This window comes from Oryzias melastigma, linkage group LG15 (assembly GCF_002922805.2).
Source record: "Oryzias melastigma strain HK-1 linkage group LG15, ASM292280v2, whole genome shotgun sequence".
Taxonomy (NCBI): domain Eukaryota; kingdom Metazoa; phylum Chordata; class Actinopteri; order Beloniformes; family Adrianichthyidae; genus Oryzias; species Oryzias melastigma.
This window is the reverse complement of record NC_050526.1, coordinates 4,651,641-4,666,085: the sequence shown is the minus strand read 5'-3', so window position 1 is coordinate 4,666,085 and position 14,445 is coordinate 4,651,641. Positions and strand designations below refer to the sequence as shown.

The 14,445-nt window shown below is 36.4% G+C and overlaps 1 protein-coding gene across 3 annotated transcripts; it reads left to right on the top strand.

The window, feature by feature from the left end:
- The first annotated feature begins 269 nt into the window (after window positions 1-269).
- fam149b1 (family with sequence similarity 149 member B1) lies at window positions 270-14,391 on the top strand. Of its 3 annotated transcripts, XM_024297464.2 has the most exons (16): window positions 270-458; window positions 1,659-1,769; window positions 2,268-2,412; window positions 2,720-2,868; window positions 4,372-4,515; window positions 4,770-4,931; window positions 5,017-5,192; window positions 5,289-5,431; window positions 6,469-6,537; window positions 6,878-6,990; window positions 8,592-8,819; window positions 8,991-9,114; window positions 9,925-10,050; window positions 10,126-10,207; window positions 11,322-11,459; window positions 13,709-14,391. In XM_024297464.2, the coding sequence occupies exons 1-16, from the start codon at window positions 412-414 to the stop codon at window positions 13,789-13,791; spliced, it is 2,040 nt and encodes a 679-aa protein (XP_024153232.1). In that variant the 5' UTR covers window positions 270-411; the 3' UTR covers window positions 13,792-14,391. The 3 variants fall into 3 exon arrangements, with proteins under 3 accessions (XP_024153232.1, XP_024153233.1, XP_024153234.1); XM_024297465.2 differs by lacking the exon at window positions 6,469-6,537; XM_024297466.2 differs by lacking the exon at window positions 11,322-11,459.
- Window positions 14,392-14,445: the final 54 nt, after the last annotated feature.

The following is a 14,445-nucleotide window of genomic DNA, read 5'->3' as shown; positions in this document are numbered from 1 at the left end:
CCATGACAGCGGCGTTATTGTTGCCATAGGTTTAGCTAGTGCTAGCATTTAGTTATTTAATGGCAAAAACAAAATAATCAAACAATTATGCTAAATTATGGCGCGCACACAAAGCTTTTAGATGGTTCGTGTGTGTTATTTTAACATTCGTCTAACGATGATTAACTCTAAAGGACTTTGTTGTAGCCTTGTTCATCATGGTTCATCCCGGTTAGCTCATGTTTAGCATTTATGAAGCTAAATGGATCGTTAGCATCTGTCCCTGAAATTGTTCTGTCTCATCTCCGTGGATTTATATCAGAAAAAATGTTGTGCTTGAAATGTTAGCTTTATCCATAAGATCCTAGGGAGCAGAGGCGGGAAGGAATCAGAGATGATGGATTTAGCCTTTAAAACGGAGATACAAGGAGAATGATTTCACGATACAGCAGGAGACCCGTGTCGCATAAACTTGAAATGTGAGTACTAAGATCAAAACAAAGGTTGAATTTAAGGTTTTTCTTCTCATATGTTTCATATTTATGTTGTATGCTCTGCCTGGAGGACTGATAACATATAAACTCCTGCAACAACAACAGAAAAAGACTTTATAATCATAAGTTGTTGGAGAAAAAAAATCTACATTTTTATTTAGATAAAAAAATTATCAAAAATTACATTTGGATTATATCAGCTGTGACAGAGCCAGATGATACCCTTGAATAAAGGGATGATCAATACTTTTAGAGTAAAGTTTTATTTATTTATTTGGCCAAAGGTTATCAATGATATTCAAAATGAACTAAAGATCACTGTTAGTATTCCTCAACGCAAAAATGTTATGACATATTGGTTAATCCAAGGGTCAGCAATATGAGGCTGTAGGGTCACATGTAACTCTTTTGTCCCTCCATTGTGGATTTTATTTTTTTATTTTGGAAAAAAAGTCCAGTGATTTGAATAAATAATTAATTTGTTTTATTTAATCATGCTTTGTCATATTTGTTTGGATTTTTAGCATATCAGATAACTGAGCAAACTGATGGTAAAAGGTTGAATCTGTTGTCTGAGTGATTTATTTATCCATTTTATTTATTTAAAGTGCCTTTCTTGCCACTCAATTAAGCCTTAAATGACATATTCTCATTTTTAGTGTCTAGTTGTTGCTCAGAGGCAAAGTTCTTAAAGTACATAATTTTATCTGATGCACCAAGAGGATCTTATTTGACAAAGAGTGTATTTTATTTTGAAAAGAACTTGCATGTGCTGCAGTAAAAAGTGAAATAAGTCAAAATAGTGAAATATATTACTCTTATATTTCAATTATTTTGAATTTTAAAAGGTTTATTTTGTAGCCAAATGGACTAATGTTCCACAAAAACTGTTTTTTTATTTTTTATTTTTTTATTTGTTTTGTTTTTTGTCAAATGGTGAAGTAGGACTAGTGGCTCTTGTTTTTTTTTTTTTTTTTGGCTCTAAGAAACTGGACCAAATTAGTGTTAAAGATTGCTGGTTTATGTGAATAAGTGCATAGTATTTTCCATTAGCTTTTGTAAAACATTCCATCTTCAATTTTGAAATACTATACTGCCAGTTTGAAGCTGTACAAAATGTGAAAGGCTCACCCCATTTATGTTTGAATGTTAAGTGTAAATTTTATCCACGTGTCTTCTGTGCAGTCGTGGGTTGTCTCGAAGTAGCCTCGATCACCACCCTCTCCCGGAAGAAGACATCCAAACTCCCCCGCGCTTCCTCCATGACCTTCAGGGATCTGGCTCTGCACACAACAGGTAACCAGTCCAACAAACCTGACAGAAACCTTCACCCCTTAAAACAAAGAATAGCATTTTTTTTGCAATTAGTAGAAATCATAGACACATTTTTTGTGTCTTGTAACCCTGCACCATTAAGCAGATAGATGGTTATCAGAGTTCTTGCTATGTGACACCCAGAGGCAAGTTCATTAATGTCACATTATCACACGCTCCTAAAAGAATAAATAATGAGACAGCTCTTTAGAGTAGTCAGTTCCCCTTCTCTAAACATATATAACAAATTGCTTTGAAATCCATCCATCCATTTTCCAAACCTGTTTAATCTCTTGCAAAGTCACAGGGTTGCTGGAGCCTATCCTAGCCACAGTTGGGGTTTTGCAGAGTTGCTTTGATGTTAAAATATATTATTTAGCCGTTATATTCTAAGTCACATATCAAAAATAAAAACACAGACTAAATTTGCACAATTAACCTTCAACAGATCTTCTGTAACCTGCTTGTTTTTCGGTTTAGCTCACAGACCTCTGGAGCTTCAGGACGCTCCGACTGTCCCACCATCATTCCCGTGGACTCCAACCAGTCCTGGTCCGGGATCCACAGCTGCACAGGGACGGGCGTCTCTACAGAGAGGAGCTCGGTTTTCTCCTGGGGTTACGATGTAAGTCAGCTTTACTGATTGTTATAGAAGACATTCTTTTCCATTTGGATATAGAATGTCTTAACATTTGATTATTTAATCATAAAACACTGATTTCATGTTTATATTTAATAGTTAATTTTATAGTTGATTCCCTTTTAGAAAATGTGTAAACACAAAGCAACAGCATGTTTCTTCTAAACTTTTCCAGGATATATCTACCATATTTTCACCTTTTTTTTTTTCTTTAGATAAATACATCAAATAAATTGTAACGAGGGAATAGAAAATAACAGTTTTTCTTTGGGAAACTTGTGTGTGACTTCAGGAGTTTGACAAAGCAGCGTCGCGGCAGGTGCAGCAAATGTTCGAGGAGATCGACAGAGAGCTGTACGAGGGAAGAGGGAGCGGATCGGGGATTCTTCCCGGCCTCATGGAGGAATGCCAGCAGTGGACTTCGCGTTTTCCACATCTCCGGTATGCTATCCTAATTTCTTTCCTTTTAGCAAATCACTGTGGAAACTATGGAGCTCGGGGCATGACATTCAGAAAAAAACACTAAATTATAAATTTATAATTTCTGGCCACAAATTAGCATTTTGTGTAATCAAATTAAAATGCAATTCTTAAACCTATTAGAGTAAATTATATCCATATAAATCATTTTTTTTACATTAAAAAACCTTTTTTTATGACATACGAGTTATTTTCGCAAGTTTTTTTTCATCACGATATCTGAGGCTCCGCCTTTAACTCTTTGTGGTTGCCGCCCATTTTATGACCTCAACCTAGAGCCAGCCTCGGCTATGAGGGGTGAATGGATCTAAATACTACAAAGGGCTGTTTTTAGTGAGGAATCAACAATATAATAAACTTAAAAGCTCAAAAAAGTTGATTTTGCAAGATATAGGTCGCTTAATATTTTGTGACTACACATTAGTAGCAGGAATTCAAGAAACTAAAATACTACTTTGTTCGCACAAAATACTAAGTTGTGCCCAAAGAATTCTAATTTATGTGCACAAAGTACTAATTTAAACACACATTGTGCTTATTTGTGGCTACAAAATACTAACTCGTGCACACAAAATGCTAAGAAAATGCTAATCTGTGACAAAAAAAGGCCTATTTGTGCCCATAAAAAGCTGATTTCTATGCACAACGTGCTAATTTGTGCCCAAAAAATACTAATTTGTGACCACAAAAGTGTAATTTGTCCCTCAAAATGCTAACAAAACAATAATTTGTGCACAAAAATTATTTATGTACGTGCACAAAATGCAAATAAAATGCCAAGTTGCCATCTTGGTTCCACAAATATGAATTTGTGTGCACAAACTATTTTTTTGTGGGAAGAAATTAGCATGATGTTTGCTGAAATTAGCATTTTGTGGCCACAAATTAACAGCAGAAAGTGAAGATACTAAAATACCAATTTGTGTCCACAAAATACTATTTGTATGCACAATGTACTAATCTATGCCCACAATTTACTCATTTTTGCACAAATGCTAATAAAATGCTAATTTGTACCATAAAATACTAAGTTATGTCCACAAAATACTAAGGTTTCCTCACAAAATTCTAATTTGTGCTAAAAAAATACTAAGTTGTTTTCAGAAAATGCTAATTTGTGCTCACAAAATGCAAATTTTTGCCCAGAAAACACCAGTTTGTACCCACAAAAAACTGATTTGTGCTTTAAATAAAGCTAATTTGTGAACACAAATTATTTCTTTCTGCATACAAAATGCAAATAAAATGCTAATTTGTGTCCATAAAATATTTATTTATGCTTAAAAAAAAAAAATTGTGGCCACAAATTAATTTAAAGTGAAGTTTTTTTCTTTGAATGTCATGTCCAGGGCTCCATAGAAAGCAACTTTGGGAATTCACGTTTGACCTGAAACGGCTGTAAAACACTCCCTCTTGTGTAGGACACAACATTATCTTACTCTTCTTTTTGTTGGCGTTGCTCAGGATTCTGGGGAAACAGCTGCTGCATCCCACGGATGAGGGTTTCCAGTGGTTTGCCACTCCAGGAGGAGTCACCCCGGCTGACCGCCCTTCAACTGGCAGAGACGGTCGTGTGAAGCCTAAAGAGAAAGACGAGGACGAGGCAGAGTAAGTGTTCAAATCAGGTCCTCAGTGGTTCCCAGATGGATTTAAGCTCTTTAGATTTGCCTCTTCAACAAATACTGTTAGTAATTTAGTTTTATATTAGAACAGATTTTCTTTAAAGCATCTATTAAAGTCTCTACATGGTAACTTCATATTTAGACCAGTTTTTTCCTGCTTCCTGGGATTAATGTTCTGGATTTTCAGTGAGTTTCCTTTAAAAAGACATAAAATAAGGTTTTGTTTTGTGGTGGTTGAAGGTTGAACGTTCAGGGCAGGAGAGCTCCTCTCATCAGGTCCTGCTCAGTAGACCTCGATGACCCTCCTCATGACTGTAGCAGCCTCAGAAGTCCAGAAACTCCCCAGGAGATTGAAGTGGAGGGTCTGATGGAGGAATTCCTGGCTTTTGATTGCAGGGATGTGTAAGTTATTGACTTTAAAGTAACTTTTTTGAGCTTTAAGCTTCTTTTGTTGCACATTTATGTTAAATGATTGTGTCTTCAAAAGGGATGAGGGGCAGGAGGGTTGCTCCGAGTGGGTCCAGAGGCACCACTGTCTACCTCCCGTCTCGCCACACGAGGGTCGTCGTCAGGCAGTTCTGGACTCGCTGTTTGATGATGTGTGGCAGGAGGCGGTGGGCTGGATGAAAGACTTGCTCCAGAGCTACTGGGAATACTGCTCGTGTGAGGCTTTTCGGTCCCTTTTTTTTCTTACTTTAGCTCATCTCTTATTTAATTGCGTTTCATTTGACGTATTTTTGATGAATGTCTTCTGGCCAGACGATGAAACGATCTCTGGAAGCGTTAGCCTTGCACAGCCAGACTCCCAGGATGCTTTGCTGCTGATGTCCGCTCTGTCCACGACGCTACCCAAACTGGGTCAAAGCCGGATGACGCCCTTTACAGCTGGTCCACAGTACCAGGTCAGTGGTTTAGGCAGAACCTGAAGGACAGCTGGGAGACTTTAACTCTTGAAACATATTTTTATCTTTAAGGTCCCACTCTGATCATCTTTTGATCTATTTTCAAAGCGTTTCCAGTGTTCTTTTAGTTATTATTATGCTGTTTTTAGCCAAAATAAAAAAAAGAAAAAGTCGACATTTTCTGCATAGTTTTAGTTGTTCATTAGAATTCACCTCTGACTTGTCGCAGAGTAAGCCCTCCCTCACTTCAGTTTGACCACTAGGTGGCGATCGCGCTATAGCAGTATACTTTATTCCAGAAGAAGAAGACAACAGTATGTGAAAATAAACTATGTTTTAAACCACAAATTGTTACTTTAAAAATATTTCCTTAAAAGAGTTTGGAAAATTCCTGCCTGTGAGTTTATAAAGATGTTCATTTAGTCAACGATGTACGTTAGGTCGACCGAGTGTTAGCATTAGCCGTCCTATGCTCCTTGATCTATTAAGCTTATATCGATTCAAATCGATTAATCAATTTTTTAACCCAGCCTAGTAGCTTCTATGTCACAACTGCAGGCTTTTTTAAACCACATTTTTTTCATCTGATTATTTGAATAAAGAAATACTTGGAAATGCAGTTTTAAGCTTAATTTTCTTTATATTTGACTTTTATCATGAGAAAAATGACACAAAATCACCATTTTGATCAGAGTGGATCTTAAAGGAATTTGTAAAAATGCTTCCTAGTTTAGAGCTGCAATGAATTTAAACAAATAATGTAACATAAAAACAAATATGAGCTTAAAAACCAGATATAATGAATATTATATCAGGTATGTTTTATTGTTATGGCCTGTTCTTCTCTTCAGTCTCTGTTCTTTGACTCATTAACCTGTATATCACTGTTTTCCTTCCTTTCCCTCTCTGCCCTTCATCTCCTCAATGTTTCTCTCTGTTTTTGTCCTTCTCTTTTCTTCTCTGTATCATTCTGTTGTCCTTCAAATGTGCGTATCTCTCCACTCTCTTTGTCTTTCTTTGCCCACCCCTCCCTAAAGAACACAGAGGCGAGGGGCTCAAAGCAAAAGTCCAGATGGAAATCCAAAAAGCAGAAAAGGCCTTCCACTGTATGTAACTCTCACTTGGAGTCAAAATAGAGTCTGTAGAGGCTCTTTTTTATTTTTTAGAAAACATGCTATTTTGATTAGCAGCTTAACATTTTATTCCTTGAATTAACTGCAATATTTTTTTATTTAAATTCATTTTTTTGGTAGCTGATCCGTTTTTAGTGGTGATTTGGGGGACTTTACTGCATGATGAATAACCACTTTTATCTATGTGTATCAATAACCTTGTGGGCTATTCTGCTGCTATTTCTGTCCTTGAAAATCTTCAACATTTCTGTCATTTTTGGCACCTCCTACCCATCTTAACAATTACACTGATTCATGTGTCATCACTCCTCAGACTGGGAGGGCGCCGATTGGAGCGGCGGCCGCCCAGCACAACTTTAACGACCTCATGGTGATCCAGAGCATTCCCCTGCAACACCGGAACCTGGGCCAGACGGACAGAAACCAGTACGTTTATCTGACACGCTGTTTAAATTAATATTTAACCACATTAACTTACAGAAAAATATCTAGTAATTTTCTATTAGTAGATTTCCATTTATTTTTGCTACTTTTAAATTTTTTTTTTAAAACAAATCTCCTAATAAAATAGGTAAAATAGGTTTAAATATAAAAAAAATGCATTTTATTCAGGAAAGAAAAACTTACCAGTAAGGGAAAAGGAATAATTATTTTAACCGTTTCGTGCCTGAATTTATTTCCAGATATATATATAATTTTTTTTCCGTTCAAAGTGATGCTAAATTAACTAGAGTCCTACATTTCATTTCAAATTATCAATGTTTGGCAAGAAAGGGTTAATAATGCATTTTTGGTCACTGCAATATCATTTAGAATGTCATAACTGGGCAAGTTGATCAAATTTAAGTCTTTTTTACTTTTCCTAAGACAATTATTGGATTTAAAAAAAAAAATAAATCTACTAAAGTCTGGTAAATTCTTTTCAAATAAAACATTGTTTTACTTTTCATTTGGAAATCAATTATTTTTTTTATTTTTTTTAACAGTTTCCTACCTGCATAGATAATTATATTCCCAGATGTTTTGACATAATAACACAATATCATTATTTTTTAGACTATTTCACATACAGGCCTTTTAAGGATGCTTTTAAATTTGTTTTTAACCATCTTGTATTATGAAATGACAGTAAAATAAGTTTTAGTAATATAATCCCGGACAAGCCCCCAACTTGTCATGACCGGCTTGAATAAAAGTCATGACAAACAAGAAGGAGACTGGGTAAGGCCAAACCAGAGATTTATTGTAACATATATCTAACCCAACTAAATCTGTAATTAAAGGTTAATGGGTTTGGTAAGGCTGCAGCTTCCTCTGCCAGGTGGGAGAGAGCGACGCCACATCCCCCAGCAGCTTTTATACCCTCTGTGGGATTCGCCAGGTCCACCCAGAGGGTGGAGACCCCAACTCAACCAGGACCTGCAAACAAAAAAGGGAAAACACTGAAAATGATTTGGTTTTATTTCTCTAAACACAATAATCAATTCAGGTTGATTACATTATTTAAATACAGAGAGAACTGGTGACAACCATCATAGGGGTGGTGTTCATATAAGAACTTTTTTGTTGTTTTTAGTTTAAAAAACTGACAAAAATTGTACATATCATCTTTTAAAATCTCAATTCATTGCTGAAATCCTAACAAAGCAACCAAGTGACAACCATGTCACATCGTATCAGACTGTCTTTTATGATTGATTATTTCTTGTTGCGACAAGTCTAAAAGTTTCATTTAATTTATATATTTCATTTTCACAACAATAAATTACACAATATTCTAGTCTTTGGTGAAAATGAAAGGGACATAAAGAAGAAAACTTGTTATATTTGCCCCATTTAACTAAACCAATCAAAATATTTTAAGCAAATATATTTCTTTGTGACGCAACATAAATACATCAAATGACTGAAAAAAGCAGGAAAATCTGACAAACAAAACAAAAACATATAAAATCAAGACCTTGAGCTTTTGTTTCATGCATCTTGATTGGAATTGTTACACTCTGCTGTGTATTCTTCCCTCTCAGGGACCAGGAGGAGCTTCCAGCTCACAGACTGGGGTCCAGCGCCGCCCCCTCCAACAAACTCCGCCCCCGTCGAGCCCTGGAGCAGAGTTCTTCCTCGCTGTCCCGCACTGCGCAGTCGGCGCGGCGCAGAAACCCGCCCCCTCGAAACCTGCTGCCTCTGGTACCGAGCTTCAGTCAGTCCAGCTCGGGAGGAGTTTCTCTGGATGAAGTCATCCGGGGGAAACGGCTGTACGTTAGTAACTAAAGTTCTTTTCTAAGTTACTCTTTGCAGAAATGGATTTGGTAACTGGAGGTGGAAAGGTCACATGACTCATAAATGTTAGTTTTATGAAAAAATAGGAAGCAAAATGAAATTTTGTCCCAAGGAGCTTTTGGAAGTTGTGATTTCTCCCTTCACAGCCCCACAGCCAGCGACCCCCTGACGTCCCCCCTGCTGGCTCTGAGCCGAAACACCCTCTTACCCCCCATTGGAACGGCAGACTTGGAATCATCCCACGCAGGGCAGCATCCAAAACTCTCACAGGTGAGAAAACAGCTTCAAGTAGTGACATAAAGGGTAACCAAACAGGGCAGTTCGAGGCTGACTCAGTTCTCAGCCCAGCTTTGAAAAATGCCCCAAAAGTGGGCGGGGCTAATGGAGCCAGACTGAGCATTGGAGGTGTGGCTTGGATCTATGATTGACAGGTTAGCTTTATGTAGCGTATGCCATGTCTTCAACATGGAGAATGGTACCGGGCAAAGTGATGCCAGTATCTCCACAGAACTTTCTGAGGAGGTTGAGGATTTTTTCCCTCCACCTTCCCCCGAGGCCGGCGCTCATGGTCAAGAACCTTAGCGGAGTAGCCAGTGTCCTATAAATCCTTCCTACCCATGATTTTTTCCTATCTGCACTTACTGCGCATGCGCTTATCGAAAATACGTAATCTTTTCAATCTTAGCGGGCCGCCCATAAATCTGTGCTACCCCTCCATCTTGAGATCAGGCTATGCTGCTTCTCAGTTAAGCTACTGTAAGCCTGTCCACCCCCCCAACTAGCTATCAGTTTGTGCTGCGGGTAGGAAAAACTCGAGGTAGAACAGCTCGTTAGAACACCGGTACAGCTGAGGGTATGAGAGCGGTAAAATGCAGCTAGCATCATAGCTAATAAACGCTAACGTATTAAACAAACAACCCTCGAGTGAAATATTCATTGCAAATGAAATAACATTTTTAACAACCAACAGACAGCACGTTTAAAGCCTCATTTATTGAAGTCAACAGACATAAAAAGTTGATTTAAGGTTTGGTTACCCTTTAAAAACAGTTTTTTGATGTTTTGTTTTTGTCCTTTTAGCGCCAGAAAGGCCCGTCCAGCCGCGCTCACAGTGCTATAAACGATGAGGCTGGAGGTTTGATTCCGCGGGATCGACACCAATTTCTGGACATCTTTTCACGCCCAAACACAACTCACACGTATAGGGTGGGATCCTACTTTTTCTATCACATTTTATTTGGAATGTTTATATTGGTTAACATGCTGGATGTTGTTTTTCAGTCGGACACTCCGTACCAGCGTTCCTTTACCATTCTGGACAACATCGGGCTGGGCCGGGCGGGAAGAGGCTCCGTTGGCGCAGGTCAGAAATTCCACTGTGTGCTCGTAAAGCTCAGGCTTTATCTCTTTGACATCTGAGGCGTCACTGGTGACTCTTAAACACAAGTTTTTAAATTCACTGTAACTTTTCAACAGGTAACACGATAATTTCAGTAGATTCTGGAGGAGAAAAGCGGCTCCTGACTCTTTTCTCCTTCAGAATCTGCTGGAATTATTGTGTTAACAAATAACAAGTTACAGTAAATCAGGGATGTCAAACTCTATTGCAAATGGGGCCAAAATCCAAAACACACCTCAGGTCAATGGCTGAAATCACTGAAGCTGATAGCCATCTAAAATATTAGCTAAATGCCAAATTAGCATGAACAACCAAAAAGAAAAAATGAAATGAAAAAAATGTAGAATGTAGCTGAAAAAATAGCTAAACTTCAAAATAGCCTTAAAAACTGCAAAAAAGCCTAAATTAGCCTAAACAGCTAGCATGTAGCTGATATAGTAGCTAAACTCCAAAATTGACAAAAAATAAAAAAATTTAAAAAAAGCCTAAATTAGCCAAAACAGCTGGCGTGTAAATATTAGCCTAACTCCAAAACTGCCTGAAAAACCTTTTAAAAAGCCTAAATTAGCCAAAACAGTTGGGATGCAGCTAAAATATTGGCTAAACTCCAAAATAGACTTAAAAAACCTGAAAAAAGTCTAAATTAGCCAAAATAGCTAGCATATAAATATTAGCCTAAGTCCAAAACAGCCTTAAAAACTTGCATGTAGCATATAGCTGAAATATTAGCGATAAACTCTAAAATAGCTTAAAAAACAAATTAAAAAAGCCTAAATTAGCCTAAACAGCTAGCATGTAGCTGAAATATTAGCTAAACTCCAAAATGACCTAAAAAATCTTAGTAAACTGCAAAACATTTCAATAAGCAGCAGAATCCTAATTTTTAAAACCAACTTTTTAGTATAATTATAAATAATAAAAATAACATCCGGCCATAAATAACAATAAAATAAAAGGATCTGGAGGGCCGGATCCGGCCCCCGGGCCTTGACTTTGACACGTGTAGTAAATCAGAGAACATAAACACTGGAGCTCCGTGTTAAGGGTTATTCATTGACATACTCCTTGGTGTGAGCAGACTCTCTGGGAATCGGGGTGACCGGCATCAGTCTCGGCATCAGCAGCTCATCTTTCTTGGATTCGTTTCCACACCACCCGCTGGGGCACTCGCCCATCAAAGACGACGGCGATGCAGAGCCGCAAGCCGTTGTCCCAGGTCGGTGGAACCAAAATAAAAGCTCTTTAAGGCTTTCATTACTTTATTTTTACTAACTGCTACAACTTTTTGAGGTTTCTATTTCACTTTATTAGATTAAATGACTTTAACAGCTGAAAAGGGTGGATGGAACCCCTCAGCTCCACCATTTTATTTTACTTTATGAGCCTCCTTTAAAATAAATGGAGCTTTTGTGCAAATATATATTGGACAGAGGTCACACTTTACAGATTAAGCATTTTCTAAAGCACATTTTAAGAGTGAACAAGCTCTTTCACAAAACAAACAGAAAAATCTTTGACAAGAATCTATTCTCAATTTAGCAAATCTCCTTCATACAAACTATTTATTTTAGACCTCTTTTGGGCACGAATGAACAAACCAGACCAGGATTTTGAAGCATTTCAATGACTTAAAACATCTTGAAAGAACTTTTCACAATAAAAGAGGTGACAATTGATGTTTTTTTTTTGTTTGGATTTTGGATTTTGTTTAGGATCAAATTCTGCATAAATAAAATATAAAAAATATTGAATCTTAAAACTATTTATTATCTTCATTCTAAAATTCAACCACCCCCAAATAGGAAAAATAAAACAAAATTTGATTTGCAATTCTTCTGGAGAAATCACATCTGATTGCTCAAATAGATCAATATTTTAAGCATTTTAAGACTAATAAAAGACAAAAATACCCTAATTTTAGCATGGATGCACATTTATGGTTTCACAAATCTTGTGAAAGAGCTGTTTAAATGCTCTGTAACCTCTCATCTCCACCACTTCCATTTATGAGCCTCTTTTAAACACAAATTGATCTTTTGTGCAAAATATGTAGAACATAGGTCACACTCTAGAGATTAGGGATTTTCTGAAGCTCTTTTTACAGTAAATGAACTTCAAAAAAATCTTTGGAAAAAATATTATCAATTTAGCAAATCTCAGTTATTCAAATTACTTATTTATTTATTTATTTATTTAACCATTATTTAACCAGGAAAAAAATCCCATTGAGATCCATTGATCTCTTTTTCAAGGGAGTCCTGGTCAAGAGGCAAGAAATACACACACCCAACAGGTCATATTAAAACACTCTAAAAATAAATGAATATGATGAAATAAACAGAATAAAACAGTAAATAATTAAAAACAATTACAGATTAGTGATTTTGTTTCCAGGTCCTTCATTATAACATTAAACTGAGGCAAAGTTATGAGTTTTGAAAGCTGTATTGTTTTTTGGAGAAAGTTCCAGTCTGTAGGTGCCCTGTACTGAAAAGCCATTTTAGACCCTTTTTCAGCACAAATGAATTAACCAAACCAGAATTTTTTAAAGCATTTAAATTACTTTCAATAGGCTTTTTCAATACTCATTATGAATCTAAAAACATGATTTTTTACAATAAAAGAGGTGACAATTTCAGATTTGTTTTTTGGTTTTAGGATAAAATTAAGAATAAAAAATAAAAAAATTCAGAATCTTAAAGCTACTTCATTATCTTTATTCTAAAATTCAACCATCCACAAATAAGAATAATAAAACAAAACTAGATTTGCAATTCCTCTGCAGAAATTACATCTGATTGCTGAAAGCAATCAAGATTTAACTTTAATTGCTTTTGGTACTAAAAGTCACAGTGGAGCCCAAAAGTTAAATTTCATTTGTTTTTCTACAGTACTTTTAGATATATTAAATAGTACTATTGAGAAATTGGTGGAGGCTAATCGTTTTAACACTGGAGCTCCAGTATTTATGTTCTTTGATTTACTGACATTTTTTAATTGTTAATATGATAAACTTCATTGAGCTGCTGTTCAAAAACTGCTGAAATGATCGTGTTAATGGTGGAAAAGTCACAGTATGTTAAAGATTTTGTGTTTCTGCGTCACCGGCGACGCCTCAGGTGTTTAAGTACTGTGGCTTTTCAAAGTTACTCCAACAGCTTTTAAAATATATTGTTATGGCATTCGGTGACATTTTTATAATTTTAAAAAGCCTTTTGTAGCTTTTGGCAATTGAAATGGCTCTTGAAACCTTTTAATAGGTTTTAAAAGCTATTTTTATTGCTTTGGCAGTCTTAATATACTCACTAAATGTTCCCTTTTACTAGAATTAAAAAGGGAAAAAAACAGACTTAATTTGTTGCTTTTTTTAAATTGCAGAAACTACAATGAATAATTTACCCCCTGAAACAAGATGGAGATTGCCAATTGTCTGCTTTTGTTTATTGGCTGTATTTGCCCCCTCAGCTCCACTGGTCCCTGCCTCAGTCGCACATCGGTCCCACAGCCGAGGAGGCATCTCATCCAGAGCCAGCAGACCCGGCCTGTAGCGTCCTTCTGATCTGCCATCCGTCCGTCTTTCCACAGCACTCCAACATGCTTTTCCTTCGACAAACAACTCTCTTTTTTATTATTTAATATTTGTATTCCACTCAATAATTAAGTCTGCCAAACACACAAAAAGAAAAAGTAATGCGTTTCAAATAGTTGAAATAATGGAAGTGTGAATGTAATGTGTATTTGGTGAACATGTTAATTAAGTTTATGCATTCTCTGTGCAGCAGTATTTATCTATGCAGGGAACGGGTTTCCTCTGACAGGTATATAGTGAAAAAAATGACTTGTTTGATGCTACACCTGAGGCTGTATCCATCTGTGCAGAACTTCCCATTCATAAATGAGGAATATCAGATTTTCTTTAAAAGCTGCTGTCAGTTATTTCTACAACTGGCCATTCTGTTCAAATGCACCTACAATGTAGGACGTGTAAATAATTCTTTGAAGATCTGTTAATTGTGTGTACATACTATTAATTTATTCTCCTTTTTTGTAAATAAAAATTTCCGGTGAAATAATGTTTGAGGTTTATAATGGGTTAAAGTTTAAATTAAATGAGACAATCGCACTTTAAAGGCACTACTTCAGCAAAATAAAGGTTTATACAATATGTTTTAGAATTATACATTTATTAGCAACATAACAAA

Bases quoted from the DNA above. Each gene is read 5' to 3' on its own strand.
- fam149b1 (XM_024297464.2), top strand. From the start codon at position 412: ATGATTTCACGATACAGCAGGAGACCCGTGTCGCATAAACTTGAAAT. The intron at 6,991-8,591 runs GTACGTTTATCT...CTTCCCTCTCAG, and splicing joins GGCCAGACGGACAGAAACCA to GGACCAGGAGGAGCTTCCAG. The intron at 11,460-13,708 runs GTCGGTGGAACC...TTGCCCCCTCAG, and splicing joins GCCGCAAGCCGTTGTCCCAG to CTCCACTGGTCCCTGCCTCA.